This window comes from Leucopleurus acutus, assembly GCF_964270905.1.
Source record: "Leucopleurus acutus genome assembly, chromosome: 20".
Lineage (NCBI taxonomy): Eukaryota > Metazoa > Chordata > Mammalia > Artiodactyla > Delphinidae > Leucopleurus > Leucopleurus acutus.
Window position 1 is genome coordinate 13855711 of NC_139162.1, and position 16302 is coordinate 13872012.

General features: G+C 46.4%; 1 protein-coding gene across 3 annotated transcripts in view; it reads right to left on the minus strand.

The window, feature by feature from the left end:
- The window catches only part of HYDIN (HYDIN axonemal central pair apparatus protein), a gene marked incomplete at both ends in the record, with an annotated part of 352197 nt that overhangs the window by 12812 nt on the left and 323083 nt on the right, over positions 1 to 16302 (minus strand). For all 3 annotated transcript variants that reach the window (XM_082863052.1, XM_082863051.1, XM_082863050.1), the window contains 7 exons: positions 4237 to 4387; positions 5226 to 5389; positions 6248 to 6460; positions 8446 to 8665; positions 9412 to 9689; positions 12355 to 12513; positions 14284 to 14482. In XM_082863052.1, coding sequence (XP_082719178.1) covers positions 4237 to 4387; positions 5226 to 5389; positions 6248 to 6460; positions 8446 to 8665; positions 9412 to 9689; positions 12355 to 12513; positions 14284 to 14482 — 1384 coding nt within the window. The remainder of the gene's footprint in view (positions 1 to 4236; positions 4388 to 5225; positions 5390 to 6247; positions 6461 to 8445; positions 8666 to 9411; positions 9690 to 12354; positions 12514 to 14283; positions 14483 to 16302) is intronic.

The following is a 16302-nucleotide window of genomic DNA, read 5'->3' on the forward strand; positions in this document are numbered from 1 at the left end:
CCTCCCAGCCCCTGTGAACCCTGCCAGCCAGCCCTTCTCTTCAGGTATTCCGCTCTGGCTTCTCCCAGGTGAGAGAGCATGAAGGAGCCTGGGTTGCTTTAGGAGAGGCTAGCGCAGCACCGTCTAGTGCTGAAGATGGTGTCCCCAGTGGGGACAGCTGAGTGGCCCTGGAGAACAAGCAAGACCTCAAGAGGTTCATGTTGTGGTGGGCTTCACTCCAATTCCTGCTGCTGCTGGAATAGTTAATAATAACAATAATGATAATGATAGCATCTAACACTTGATTACTGTGTACTAGGCACTGGAAATACTTATTTAATTCATACAGCTTGTAGGCAACATGACTATTTCCGTCACTGGTTTTTCTAAACATGAGCAAACGGGCTTAGCAAGTTATTATCTTATCACCTGCAGAGTAGTATCAGAACCAGGATTAGAACCCACGCTGGCCTGACTCCAGAGCTCACACTTGTAACTGCAGTGCGTTGTCCCCTCACCCCTGTGTCTGACCTGTTGATAAGCTGCTCCCCTCTTTCAGTTCTTTTCCTGGATGACTAATGATGTTGAGCATTTTCTCATGCGCTTCTTGGTCATTCACATATTTACTTCTGTGACGTAGAGTCTACTCCAGTTTTTTGCTTTTTTTAATACCTTGAGCTGTTTATCTTATTACAGTAGGTGGTAATAGTTCTTTACATACCTGCCTTTTTACTTTCAATCTCTTCCTTCTTTAAATTGAGAGTGCTCTGATACCCTCTGTATTTTAATTGGAGTGTTCAGTCTTTTACATTTAAAGCAATCATTTATGTGTTTGGGTTGAAGTCAGCCCTTTTGCTATTTCTTTTCCATTTGTCTCTTATTTTTTCATTCCTTGCTTGCTACTTTCCTGCCTTCTTTTGGATCAATGTGTAATCTTTTGTAATATATTTTATTTCCTCTACTGGCTTCTTACCTATATTTTTAAATAATAGATTTTTAGTAGTTGCTCTAGAGCTGACAACACAGCAGTCAGGAAATTGTCCCAAGCCAGAGAGGACAATCACAGGACTCACTGCATAGGTTTCTCTTCTCTCTGATGGACTGCAATGTTGTGCTGACTGTTGTCCGAGGCCTAAGAAGAGTTACCTCAGATATTTTGTCCAGTTTTATGGTTGTTTATAGTGAGGGTCTAGTTACTCCAACGTAACTGGAAGCAAAAGTATTTTTGACTTTTAAAACACTTTTAGGTTGTTATTGTTCATTTCAGTATATATGTTACTGTAAAGAGATCCTGTGATCTGGGTTTGTTGTCATTTTTACCTAAAATTTTACTTGTATTTTATTTATTTTTAAAAAAATAAATTTATTTCTTTCTTTATATTTTTGGCTGCGTTGGGTCTTCATTGCTGTGCATGGGCTTTCTCTAGTTGCGGCGAGCCAGGGCTACTTTTCGTTGTGGTGCACAAGCTTCTTATTGCAGTGGCTTCTTTTGTTGCAGAGCACGGGCTCTAGGCGCACAGACTCTAGAGCGCAGGCTCAGTAGTTGTGGCTCACGGGCTTAGTTGCTCCGCGGCATGTGGCAGGCAGATTCTTAACCACTGCACCACCAGGGAAGTCCCTTCACTTGTATTTTAATAAATATATTTACTGGTATTTTTCTGTTCATACCTACAGTTTACAAATAGCTCTAATTCTCTTCCTACCCTTCTCTATGAATGAGAAAATCTCTTACCTCCCCATTTGCTTCCAAACGAAAGAAAATTTTTTTCATTGCCTTATTTTATCCCTCCCCTTGCTATTTCCTATATTGAGGTCACATGAAATATTAATTTCAGATTTCTTTTCAACAATTATTTGAAATTACCTATCAACTTAATTTTGATTCTTTGTTCATTGTATCCTGTACTTTCCTCTTGGATTCATTTACAAGAGGAATCATTTTGCTAATTAGAATTAATGTTTCATATTTTCCACTGTATCTGTTAACGTAAACATAAATTGTGTACAAATTATAAAAAGAGAAAAAGAAAATTTTTAAATTTTGTAGCACTTCTTTCAGATAGGGATTGTGTATATGGGTTGGTTACTTTGAGTCTTTGCATGTTTAAAAGTGTCTTTATTTTGCTCTCATGATAGTCTTGTCTGGAAAAAGCATTCGAAATTGAAAGTCATTCTAAACAGTTTGAATAGATTACCCTATTGCTTTTGGTATTCAGTGTTGCCATGAGAAATCTGATGTTATTGTGAATATTACTTCCATCTATTTTCTCTAGAATTATTTAGGACTTTCTCTTTTATCCCAGTTTTCTGAAATTTTGTTCTCATGTACTTAGATGTGAGTCTGTTTTTCCTTGGTTGGCAACTTGGTGGGTTCCTTCAGTTAGAAGACTCAGACTTTGTCAAATAGCTCTGGACATTTTTTTTCTTCAATTATTTCATAGAGTATTTTCTTCCTTTTATTATCTTATTTTTCTGTTTCGGGAGCTCCTATTAGATGGGTATTAGAACCTCTTGATATATATTTTATGTCTCATATTTCCTTTCAGCTTTATTGAGGTACAATTCACATGCTATACAATTCACCCATTTAAAGTGTACAATTTAGTGCTTTTTTAATACATTCACAAAGTGATCCAACCATCCCCACACTCAATTTTAGAACATTTTCACCACCCCCAAAAGAAGCCCTGTCCCCAGTAACAATCATTCCCACTTCCCCAAATCCATCCCTTATAGTCCTATGCACCACTAGTCTACTTTCTGTTCCTATAGATTTGCCTATTCTGGACATTTCATTTAAACAAAATCATATAATATGTGGCCATTTGTGACTGACTTCGTTCACTTAGCATAATGTTTTCAGCGTTAATTTCAGTGTTGCATGAATCAGTACTTTGTTCCCATTACTTTTTTTTTTTTTTTTTTTTTTTTGCGGTTCGCGGTCCTCTCACTGTTGTGGCCTCTCCCGTTGCGGAGCACAGGCTCTGGCCGCACAGACTCAGCGGCCATGACTGACGGGCCCAGCCGCTCCGTGGCACGTGGGATCTTCCCGGACCAGGGCACGAACTCGTGTCCCCTGCATCGGCAGGTGGACTCTCAACCACTGCGCCACCAGGGAAGCCCCCCATTACTTTTTATTGCCAAATAATATTCCATTGTATTTATCCATTCACTAGTTGATGGAAATTTAGGTTGTTTCCATTTTTTGGCTTTTATGAATAATGATGCTATGAACATTTATGTACAGGTTTTTGTGTGGACGTATGTTTTCACCTATTTTGGGTATAAATTGCTGAATTCTATGGTGACTCTACGTTTATCCATTTGAGGAACTGCCTGACTTTCTTCTAAAGCAGCTGCACTATTTACACTCCCACCAGCACTGCGTGAAGGATTCATGTTCTGCACACCCTTGCCAGTACTTGTTATTATTGCCTTTTATTCTTGCCGTTTCTTTGTGCTCACGTGCTACTTTTTCACTTTAAAATCTTTCCCTAGGTGGTTCCATCCTCCATCTTGGCTTCAAGTACCACCTGTAAGCGGGTAATTCCTCTGTAATTCTCTTCAGCCCTGACCTCTCAGTGAGCCACTGACCCATATGCTCCTTTTCTTTACAGCACTTAGGCCATTTTATAAGTATGCATTCATAGTGCAATTATTGGATGAATGTCCATCTCCCTCCACTGGACTGTGTGTTCCAGGAGAACAGAGACTGTGCCTACTTTTGATCATTGCTGCATTACCAGCACATAGTGTATAGCATATGGCGCATGTGCTCAAGAGATGCTTGTTCAATTGACGAATGAATTAGGACAAACCGCTCACGTGTGAAAGACCCTGAGGAGTCTTACAGTCGATGGCTCTAAGCTGAATCCTGGCTCTGATGTTACTAGCTGTGTCAAGGGCTCAGCATGATGCTGGACACTCTATAAGCCCTCAGAAAAGGGATCTTTTGTTATTATTTTTGTGGTCTGGTGTTTGCTGGTCCACTGTTACCTACTGCTTAGAGATTTTCATGATTCTGCCACCTTGAAGGCTTGGAATGGACCTACACGTTGGCTGGCTAGCCCTGCAATCTGGTCTCATCTTGAAGAGTCTGGGAATCCTGAATGCCTTTGCCTGGTCCCTCTAAATGGTCAGCCTAACAGGATAACGCTAGGCTGGCTGTGAGAGGGCATCTTCACTCCCAACACGGGATCATCAGTCTCAGGGTCAAACCTCCGGGGTCCCAGGGCAGTACCCTTAACATGTGGATACCTTTGCTGTGTACAGTCCCTCCTTGTGGGAAAAGAAGTTCAGCTTGTAGTCTTTCTTGGAGGCAGACAGCACATCAATATAATCAAGGCCCTTTAAGGTGACACCTAGGTCGGGCTTCTCCGGTTTCAACATTTCCACAATGACCTGGAATCTGGGGGAGCACAGGGGTTCAAGAAGAGAGGACAGACAAAATGAGACAGTTTGCCCAAAGGAAAGAAGGCAAGGTGCCATCTCCACTCTTGATTTCATGGAAAGCACACGGGTCCAGGGTTCTAATCTTCACTTTGTCACTAACAATAACAGTAACTACCATTTACTAACCGCCTATTTTGTGCCAGAACTGAGTCGGTGCACCACGCGTGTTACATTACAGGCTTTTAGTCCTCACAGTGTCTGTCGGAGGTACCTCTCGTTATCCTCTCCATCTTACTAGGGAAGAAATTGAGGCTGAGAGAAGGAAGATGACAGCTCAGTTAACAAGGCCTAGTTATTGGCAGAACTAGCATTTCAGCTTGGGTCTGGGCCTTTATCCACTATGCTGAGCAGGCAGTTCTCTTCTCCCAGCCTTTGGCTTCTTTTCCATAAAAGAAGGGGACCAGGCTGGTTGGCCTCAAGCTCCTCTAGGTCTTCTGTTCTCCTCCACTCTCTGGATCTTGTACAAGGGACGTCCTTCTCTGGCCAGTGGCTTAGGTGATAACACAGGGCTTTCAACAATAACAACCACAATTATCGTTTTGATAATAATAATGACAGCTAACATTTACTGAGCACTTATTTTGTGCCAGGCTCTGTTCTAGGAGATTTTCAAGTTATCAGCTGCTCACAGAGAGCGCTGAACAGGAGACTCTCTCTGGGGCTCAGTTAAGCAATGCCTGGCCGCAGCACAGAACTTTGACTCTTTAGCCCCCACTGTCCTCTAGGGGCCCTGACCAGGGGAGGGGCTAGGCTCGACGGTGCGAGTCCTCCCCCCGTCTCCCCCACTTCCTCACCTCTGGGGCTTGTTCAGCCAGTTGGTTATTGGCAGGAGCTCAGTGTAGGGCGTCTTACATGGCACTTCACGGTAGATATTGGCCACGGCTTTGGGGAGCTCGGGAGTCCCATGCAGTACATACAGCCAGCCGGTCCCATCTGGGAGGGGGAAGAAGAGGGTGCCCTAAGAGAAGAAGAAATGTGGTCAGAATGACACAGAGGGGCCTTTATTAGCTACCTCTCAGGCATGGCAGTAGCACAGGATTAGTGGAGGCTCTCCAAATAAGCATAACACTTTTGGAAAGCAGCTTGGGGATATGTTCCCAAGAGTCATAAAAATGTTCATGTGTATTTGAACCAGGGATCCCATCCCAAGGAACTTACTGAAGAAAAACCCCTACAGCAGAAAAAGTTACATGTATACATACATGTGTATATTAGAACTACTTATATTGATGAAAATTTAGAGATAACTTAAACATCCAACAACTGGGGGATGTTAAATAAATTATGGAACTGTCATTCAATGAAATATTAGTCAGTCGTTAAAAATGATTATCACAAAGATTACATAGTTAAATAGAAAAATGCTCATGATATAATGTAAAGTAAAAGTAAACAGGATGCAAAACTGAGGATGCTGTGATGGCAGCTATGGCTGTATTTGAATAAGGACTGGTAGTGAAGACGGAAGAAAACAGCTCTTTTTGGGGAGGGGAGGTGGAAGACTGTGGCTTCTTTTTTTTTTTCATTTTTATTACAGTCACTATGATGCTATTTGTGCACTTAAACTAAGTATTAATTGCTTGATGCTTAGTTGAGGACTCCATTTTAGAACTGAGCCCCTGGTTCCAAGAGAATCCCCTAAACATGAAAATACACGGACGAAAAGGGAAGCTGTGGACTTGATAAGCTTTGGACATGATTCCCCGTGGATCCAATATCATTTGTGGGGTCCCCTCTTGTTTTAACATTCTCTCTCACACAACTCCTCCCTCCAACCATGCCAGGAAAACAGTGGGGGAGGTGGGGCTCAACCTACCTGATGCTTGCGGTTCTCCACATTCAAGGTGCGGGGCCGGTAGGTAATCTCATAGGGCTTGCTTTGCTGATGGGGCTCCAGGGTGATGAACTCGGGCCCCTCCCAGTGCTCGCCTTCAAAGATGGGGTGCAGATTCCAGGTTTGGTTGGTGTGGTTTGAAAGCATGATGGTCTGTGTGTGCTTGGAGCGTACCTGGCAGGTGAAATTCACCACCTGGAAGAAAACAGGCACCTTAAGCAGGCAGTGGAATTTACAAATCTGGAGTTCAAGGAAAGGTTCAGGCCATATATATATATAGATATCTATATATCTATATCTATAGATATATAGATATCTATCTATATCTATCTATCTATCTATCTATCTATCTACCTATATCTACCTCTCTCTATATATATTTGGGTGTTGTCAGTATAGCAATGTTTTTTTCAGGCCAAGAAACTGGATGAAATTATCAAGAAGTAAGTGTATTTAGGAAAAAAGAAGGAATTTCAGGACTAATTCCTGACTGGCATGTTCCAATGTTAAGGAAAATCAGAAGAGGAGACAAGAAGCAGCAGCTAATAAGGTGGGAGGAAAGCCAGGAGAGGGTGGTACCCTGGAGGCCATGTAATGAAGGAAGTGCGTGAAAGAGGAGGGGCTTGTTCAAGGTGTCAAATGCTATCGACAGGTCAAGTAAGATGAGCCATGAGAACTAGCCATTGAGCTTAGCAACGTGGACAATGTCGCAGTGGTGTGAAGAGAGTCAAAGAGATCACCAGTGGGACGAGAACAGAGTTTAGCAAGAGACCCACACATAGATTATCAATTGGTTTCTGACCAAAGTACAAAGGCAGTTCGGTGGAGAAAGGATAATCGATTAAATAAATGCTGCTGGAACTGGATATCCATGTACAAAAAAAAAATGAATTTTGATTCCTGTCTTACACTACATATGAAAATGAACTCTAAACAGACTGAGGATCTAAATTTAAAACTTGTGTCCTGAATATACAGAGAGCTCTCAAAACTCAATAGTAAGAAAACAAACAACCCAAATAAAAATAGAAGATCTGAACAGACACTTCAACAAAAAAGATATATGGATGGCAAATAAGTACCTGAAAAGATGCTTAACATCATTAGTCGTTAGGAAAATGCAAATTAAAAACCACAATGAGATATCACCACGTACCTGTTAGAATGACTAAAATTAAAAAAAAACTGACCATATCAAGTATTGGCAGGGATGCGGCACAAGTGGAAATGTCAGACGTGGCTGATGGGAATGTAAAATGACACAACCACTTCGGAAAACAATTTGGTAGGTTCTTAAAAAGGTAAACATATACCTACCCTATGACCCAGCCATTCCACTATTACATACTTAACCAAGGAAATGAAAGCATATATTCTTGCCAAGACTTGTACATACACATTTATAGCATACTGCATGATTCCATTTATATAACATTGTTGAAACAACAGGAGATGGAGATCAGGTGTCTATGACCATAAGCAGTGTTGCCAGGAACTATCAGGTTTCCACTGTTAGGTTTCCAGGAACAGGGCTAGCAGAGGATTAACCCAAGCCCATTTTTTTCTTCCTTCCTCCCTTCCTCCCTTCCTCCCTTCCTCCCTTCCTTCTTTCGTTCTTTCTTTCTGTACGCGGGCCTCTTACTGTTGTGGCCTCTCCCGTTGCGGAGCACAGGCTCCGGGTACACAGGCTCAGCGGCCAGGGCTCACGGGCCCAGCCGCTCCGCGGCATGTGGGATCCTCCCGGACTGGGGCACGAACCCATGTCCCCTGCATCGGCAGGTGGACTCTCAACCACTGCGCCACCAGGGAAGCCCCCCAAGCCCACTTTTTAACCATAGAGAAAGCGAAAGGTGTTCACCCCTTACTTAAAGAGCTTATGACAGAATTTGATCTAGCCCAAGATGTCAATACAACCTTCCCTGAGAATGAGATGCTTGAGTTGAGAGCTGAAGAATAAATAGGAATTAACTAGATGAAGAGGGGGAAATGAATATATCAGCGGTGGGAACAGCATGTGCGAAGGCCCTGTGGTAGGAGGGAGCAGGTCTACATGTTTGATGTGGGCACCAAGGACTGTTTGAACAGGGCCACTTGTTTCTAGAAGGCCTGACTGAGTTCTCCTGTGGGGCTTGCTGGGCCCACTCTGGCCACTGGCCCATCTGTGGGCAGCACCTACTGACCTCTTTTACCGAAGGTGGTCCCACGCAGACTCCAGACAGGGTTAGGCTCAGAGGACTGCCACCCTGGATGAAGCAGAGCAAGTTTTTACGGAGGGTCTCCTTGCCCACCTCAGTAGGATGGTAAGTCACTTCGAAAGAAACCTCCATGCCTGCGGTGATATAGCCCTCTTCCGGGCTGATGGAGAAATGAGGCTCAAATTTTCTGGCATCCCATTTAAACCTTTTCCATGACAAAAGGAGACAAAGTAGTTTACTAATATCCTTGGGGTGTCCTCAGTCCTGCTGAGAAAAGAGATTTTGCCTGTGCTTTTAGCTGGGAGGTTCAGACTACTGGGCAAAGCAGAGGCAGTGGGACAAAGGCCAGGTCATTCCTGGGTGGGATCTCCAGGCTCTCCCTTGGGGCTGAGCAGGGTGGGAAGTGGCACACTGAGGGGCATGTGCGTGGACACGCTTACACGTGTACCCGAGGTCACACAGCTAGGATGTGGTCGGGCCAGGACTGGAACCCTCCTGAGACTGTGGCCATAGCTGCTCCCTGCACTGCCTCTCAGGTCTGACAGGGGGGTGGAGATGATCCCTTCACATGAGAGTTGCCCCTATTCTTGGTGGCACTGGGATCCGATGGCCCTGTGTGGTCACCCCCTCTGTGGTCTGGCACTTGGTCCAGGTAGGACACAGAGGGTGGATGGTGCAGACCAGTGCTTCCAGTGCCAAGGCTGCCATACCACAGCCTCAGGGCACTGTTCAACTGAGGTCGGTGTGAAGGGTGCCCCCTGCAGGTGTGTGGTGCGCAGCGGGCACGGCGACGGCAGCGTTCCCCAAGTAGTGCCTGGGTGGGTCCCTGCTGGCAAGTCATATAACCACTTTGAGCCTCAACTTCATCTGTGAAATGGGGACAATATCTTAACCACTTTAGAGGGTCCTGGGATAGTTAAATGGGAATCCAGGCCCAGAGGGCTCTCCTACCTCGCACCCACGTCGCCTGTGTTCAACATGAGGACGCGACGCGTGGCTTGTGTCTGACACACGACTGTTCCGAAGGGAAGATGTTTCTGGTCCAGGGAGATCTCCAGGGCCTGGCAGCAGCCGCTGAGGAGGAAGAGGGGCCGCAGGAGCCCCATGCACTCCATGAACACCTCTTGGGAGAAGGGAGGGACACGCTTCTTCGGGGCGAAGTTGACTTCCAGCTTCCGGACCTCTTTGGGCTTCAGGGTGATGTTGCGGGATGGTGTCAAGGTGATGACCTGGATAAAATGACAACGAGCCTCAGCAGCTGAGGGTGGGGTGCTCCTGAGGCTCCGTTTCGGGGGGTCATGCTGCTGGGACCGTATCAGGCCAGGTGTAATATCATTCTGCCCTCTCACCAGCTGTGTCACCTGTGGTGAGTTACTGAAACTTTCTGTGATTTACTCTACGGTGAAGACCCAGACCACCCGTACAAAACGTGTGGCACGTAACAGGCATTCAGTCAGTGTTAATTCTCTTTCCAACCCCTTGCAAATAACCCTGTTCTCTGGTGGAGGAAACGGTAAGAGCAAGTACAAAAGACTCAGTGCTCCGGTGGTTTTCAAGGCGCGCTCCCTGGGCTCCCTGCATCACATTTCCCAGTGTGCTGGTTAAAAGGCAGACTCTTGGGTCCTGCCCCAGCCCAAGAGAACCAGTCTCCTTAGGAGAGCTTGGAACCTGCATTTGAGGACTCATGTGTTCTAAAGTTTGAGAACCGCTGTTGGAACTTGAATATAAGGGGCTGCTCTCTCCCCTTGGTCCTGGTAAAAATCAAATCAAAATCAGCTTGAAGGAAGTCAAGCCCTTTTCATCCTTGAGCTCCCTTCCCTACGGAGTGCGGAGCAGCCACCGGAAGTGGACTGTGGCGGGCAGGGAGGGGGGCGGGGGGAGTGAGATAACGGCTGAGAATCACAATAGGAAAGCGACCTTAGAGATTTCTCAAAACACAATGATGGAAGTGACCCCCCGGGGTGACAGTGCCGGTCCAGGCCATTCTGGCAGCTTTCGTCTCACCACCTCAAGAGGCAGAACCGGTGCAGCCGAACTGTGAGGGGCCCTGACCCACTGGAATGAGGACTTTACTTTGGATTAATGAGGAAAGGGAAGCAGCAGGTTTTCCCTCTTTCTCTGGATGGCAAAGTGGGTGATGCGGGGTCCAAGGACGAGATGCCCACTGGGTCTCCTGCTTTGGTTGGCCTCTCACAGCCAGTGTTCCTGTATCCTGCAATCCTCAGATGGTCCACAACACTCCTACCACATTGAATCACACCTAGGATTCCAAAAGCATCAACCCCTTTGAGCCTATATAATCTTGCCTGCCAGAAACACTCTTCCTCAACCTGTCTGCCTGGGAGATACCTCTTCATCCTGTAAGACGCAGTTCAGACCTCTCTCCACTGTGAGGCCCTCCTCTGAGCAGCCCTGGTCCTGAATCGCACCCTGCTTCTGCAGCTTCTAGGCTTTCCTGGGACTGTTCATGTGTCTGTGACCCCAAAAGACTGTGAACTCCACCAGACCAAAGTCTATGTCATATTCACCTTACTATGGACTGAATTGTGTCCTCCCAAGTCCATATGTGAGTAGTGTTTGGAGATGGGGCCTTTGGGAGGTAATTAGGTTTAGAATGATGTCAAGAGAGTGGGACCCTAATGATGAGATTAGCGCCCTTATAAAAAGGGACACCGGAGAGCTGGAGCTTGCCCTCTCTCTGACATGTGGGGACACAGCAAGAAGGTGGTCGTCTGCAAGCCAGGAGGAGCGTCCTCACCAGAAACTATGTTGGCACCCTGATGTCAGACTTCCAGCCTCCAGAACTGTAAGAAAATAAATGTCTGTTGTTTAAGCCACCCAGTCTATGGTGTTCTGTTATGGCAGCCCAAGCTGACTAAGCCACACCTTTATATTTCCAGCACGTAGCACTGACTTACTGAGTAAATGTAAGAATGAATTGAATGAAGGAATGGATATAGTCCATCCTCAAAATGAAATACACCTGGTCCATCTTCAAAGGGCCACCCAAACACTGTGAGATGGGTAGACGGCAGCCAGGACTGTAGCTTCTCTATTTAGGGAGCTCGAGGACATGGATTTGGCAACAAGCATGCTTCTTTCACACAGCGGATTGAAGTGGAAGGAGGGACAAGCTTTCGGGGGCAGATGAGTGACGTATATCGAAACATACTCTTCCTTTTGGTCCAAGAAGCCCACTCCTAGGAGTATGTATTAAGCAGAGGGTCATGGATTCACACAAAGTTTTGTTTACATGGATATTACAATGCTGCTTATAAAATAAAAAATCAGGAACACCTGAGATGAGCAGAAACAGAGGATTGGTCCATCTGCATAACGGAGGTATAGAGACACAAATGACATTGAATGTTTAGGAGCTATTTCAAGTTGGGAAAAGCAGGTTTCAAATCAATCTGAACGTTAATATTTTATTTAAAAAATGTGTAGGAAAAACAGGGGAAAGATAGGTACCAAAATGTTAAGTGATTATTTCTGGGTATGAGATTATAGGCGAAATGTTCTGCTTTGTGATTTTCCGTATTTTTCAAATTTTCTGCTGTGATGATATATGTATATTCATTAGAGCCCAGATCTTCTGAATCCAGCAAGGGCACTTCTCTTTCTACATCACTGTTGCCCTCTAGAGGCATGCAGCCTCTCCAAGCCTTGGTTTCCTTACATGTAAAATGAGAATCATAGAAGCACCACCCTACACTGTTTCTGTGAAGATGACCAGAGGCAGCACAGGGAGAGCTCTCAGAACTGCCCGGCACACTGAAGGTGCACGAGAACCGTGAGGTGTCAGTGTTGCTACCGCGGCCATCCCTGTCATCGGGGCGGGGGGTGGGGGGAGGGATGGGGCATGAAGATGCCACCAGGGGCCCGAGCACCAACCTTGGGGTCCTGGAGTTCTGGAATCGAGAACAGGGCTGACAGGTCAAATGTGAGCTGGGCTTGGCTGTCGTTCATGATGGAAATCGTTTTCTTCGCCACCTGTCCAGGCAGGACAGCTCCTAACTTCACAGTCTTATTGGCTGGATTGAGGACTAAAATCTGTGGGACAAGAAAGAGAGCAGGGAAGGAGGGTTCATCAGTTAATGAGAAAAAGAAATACGATATGGGTACCCTGGTGAGGCAAGGCTGGTTCCTTCTCTTTCTGTGTCCCTCATTCTTCACATTGGATGGGCATTCGCCCACTCAACAAACATTTATGTGCTTAAAATGCCCACTAAACAACTTGTTGCACAATCACATAATTACGGCTGGGTTCAGAGATGTTAGGAAGGAAAAGCTCAGGGCACAAGGGGCTGAGCCAGCCTGGGGGTGAGGGAGGCTTCCCTGAGGAAGGCATGTTCCTACTGAGAGCTAAAGGAAGGGTGGGATCCTGTGCGTTTGCGTCAGGGTGGTGTGGGGCTGCATCCTGAGGGAGGAGACAAGCTGTGGCGAGGCCCTGAGCTGGAGGGAGGGGACTGGACTCCCAGCCCGTGGCTGGGAGCGAGAGGGAGACACGGGAAGACAGTTCGGAGAGGGGTCAGGCTTTCTTCTGGGAGAAGTGGGAAGCCAGTGCAGCCTGGAGCAGCCCCATCAAGTGTGTGTGTCTTGGGAGGGTGCCCTGGCTCACTCCTCCGTGGAGATGGACTGGAAGAGGGCAGGAGAGAGAGCCTTTAGGAGTGAGAGGTGATGGTGGCAGCGGAGGTGGGAGAAGCACGTACATTTCAAAGTCCTCATCTGAAGTACTGATCAAAATGCTGACCTGGATCAGGCCAAGGTCAGGCTGGGCCTTGTCCTCCAGGATGACGTGACCCACACGAATAGCACCCACTGGTCACTGTCATTTGACCAGTCACTAAACTGCACCCCTCCCCTACACGCTCTTTCTATCCTGCCCATATGTTTCCATTTTGTGTACCAAGGCAAGGGTCTCCAGCCCCACCCTGTGAACTCCTGGAGGTGAGAGAACACGCTTAAGCCTCCTCTGCAGGATTTCTGCAAAGCACCTGACACAATGGGTGCTGAATGAGGGATGAAAGAATGAACACTCGAATGAATCAATGACATCAGAAGAGACCCCATCACTGGCGCGGGTGCAGACACACCAGGTGGCCTGGTCCTGTTGCTCTCCGGCTTGATGGGAAGGCTGCCGGAATACAGCCCTCCCATTTTCTCTTGGCTGCTGAAATGTCCCATGCATTGCCGAGGATCTTGGAAGGTCTTCCGTTTTCCAAAACTCCCTATGAAACGCAAATACTCCTACCAGACAGACACCTTAAATGTTAACCAGACACTGGGAAGAAAGGGATTAGCAGCAGGACAGGACCAGTCCCTTCCTAGTAGGAGCACCTGGTTAGAAGGAAGGCCCTCAGTCCAACAGGATCCTGGGAGCAGTGGCTGGCTGGAGAATGTCAGTCTGTGTGGTGTTAAGGAAAAATGTCCCATGACTGAAAGGTTTGTCTGCGTACAGAGCTTAAAACAAGTCTTACCTCGTAACCTGAAAACACTACACGCCCTAATGTGGGACGAAGAGGACACGCTCGGGATGCTGCATCTGATAGTCTCAAACTTCTCCAAGAAAAAGAGTGTTTCTCCAGTGACCTCCTGTGATTACTTGTATCCTTTGATACAGTAAAGTTTGGTATTGAATGAGATCTATGTGATTCACTTGGGTCTGATCTGACGATTCACCCCTGGGTGGGACTGGTTGACCCCCTGACAGAGCAGCTTGGGGGCAGGAGACTTGGAGGGGGTGGAAGGTGGGCTCAGGTGGGCAAAGAAGGGCAAGAAGGAGGGGCGCCCAGCCCGAGGATCTCCCCAACTGGCTCTTACCTTCATTTCAGTGCCTTTCCCTTTGATTTCAACTACTTGTTGTGAGATCCCATTGATTTCAAAGGGGATGAGTTCTCGATAATTGATACTTTCTCGAGGATAAAAGATGATGGGAATCTCCAGTGTCTTTCCTGGCTTCACCACATCAACTCGGAAGTTCACCTCGAGGTGGCTGGTGTTGGTGTACAAACACTCTAAGCTGGAGAAGATCAGGAGGAAGGTGTGTGAGCTCTCGGGTGCCTGACCCAGTGGCGGAGATTTTGTCCCTTGTTTCTCTGAGCTGGATCCACTTCTTGATGTCCTGCCCAGTTTTCCTGGAGTCCAAATGTAAGGGCTGGAAGGGACTTCAGCAGTGATCCAGCCCGTGGTCTCCCGGGCACTGTCGAGTTACTTCCCCCAGATCACATCCAGAGATCCTGGCAGAGCCAGGCCTCAAATGCAAAGTCTCATGACCTTTTGCCCAGTGCTCTTTTCACTTTCTTTATCCTCTCTTCCTTGATAATGCAGCTCATGGTTTTGTACCTTTTCATAAGAAGGCGGGGCTTCCTGAAGTAACTGGGTGGTAAAGCACAGTGGGGAGGAGTATGTGTCCAGAGTCAGACGGACAGGAGTGTGGATCCGGGTTCTATCCCTAACTAGCCATGTGACCTGAGAACAGTTTGCTCAGCCCATCTGGGTCTCTGCTTCCTCCTCTGTAAAATGCGGGTAGTGATGGCTACCTCATAAAATTGTTGTGAGGATTAAATGAGACAAAGTGACTAAATCAGTCACTAGACAGGGTACAGAGGAAACATTCCATAAAGGTGAGCTATTATTATTATTGCTAATTCCTCAACTAGAAGGGACCTTCAAAGATCATGTCCACCCCCCTTCACGTGTGGGCAGGAAGCACGTAGACCTCCATTACAGCCCCTCCTCATCTGCCTTCCGGGTATTTAGAGAAGGACTCTGGCTGAGGCAATAAAATAGAGCGCCATGCCTTAAGCAAAGTAAGACTCAGATTAAATCAGGCAAGGAGGAGTGTAGGTGGATAAGATTTTAAATTAGTATTTAAAATTACATGACACTCTTGTAATTTAACATTCAGGAGAATCATCATCATCGTCACCAGCACCATCACCACCATCACCGCCACAACAGTAGCAGCAGATAAAAAAAACTGAGCATTTCCTATGTTCCGGGCACTGTTCTAAGTACTCTCTCTAAAGGAACTAATTTAATCCTTCTAATAGCCCTGTGGGGAGGTACGACTATCCCCCACTTCAGGCAAGGAGACAGAGGCACAGAGAGTTTAAAAATTTTGCCCAAGGTCACACAGCTAGGGAAGTGCTGGGATCTGAACCTAGACCTGTGCTATGTGATATGGTAGCCACTAGACACACGTGGCTCTTGAAGTTAAAATTAATTAAAATAAAATAAAATGAAGTTCTGTTCTGCAGTGGCACTAGCCACATTTCAAGTGCCCCACAGTCACGTGCAGCTGTAGGCTACCGCACTGGACATTGCAGACATACAACATTTCTGACACTGAAGAAAGTTCACTTGCAGAGTACTAACCTGGAGAACTTCGAATAAACATAGGTCTCTGGGCCACTTTTGTTATCTTAGGTCTGGAATAGGGCCCAGAAACCTGGACTGGAACATTCTACACAGGGATGGCACAGAGAGGCTGGATTTGAATCAGAAGGCTCAGGCTCAGTTTAGATCTGCCATTTACTGCAAGGTCACTCGCCTGAGAAATTAACTTTTTAACTCTCCAAACCTCAGTTCCCACATCTATTACATGCGGAAAATAAGTGGAAGCCATCGAACCTCTTGTCAGGTCACTTGGCATTGCCCTCCTCGTTTCCAGAAGAGGATTTTTTTTTAGCAGAGTAGCTCATGGCTATCCAAGCATGAGTGTTAGCGGCGGGGAAAGGAGACTCAGGATTCACGCCCACCTATGTCTGAGGCTTTCCCAGAATCCTTCCTTTTCTGTCCTGGCAGGACCCCACCTGTGTGGAGGTTGTAGGACCCACA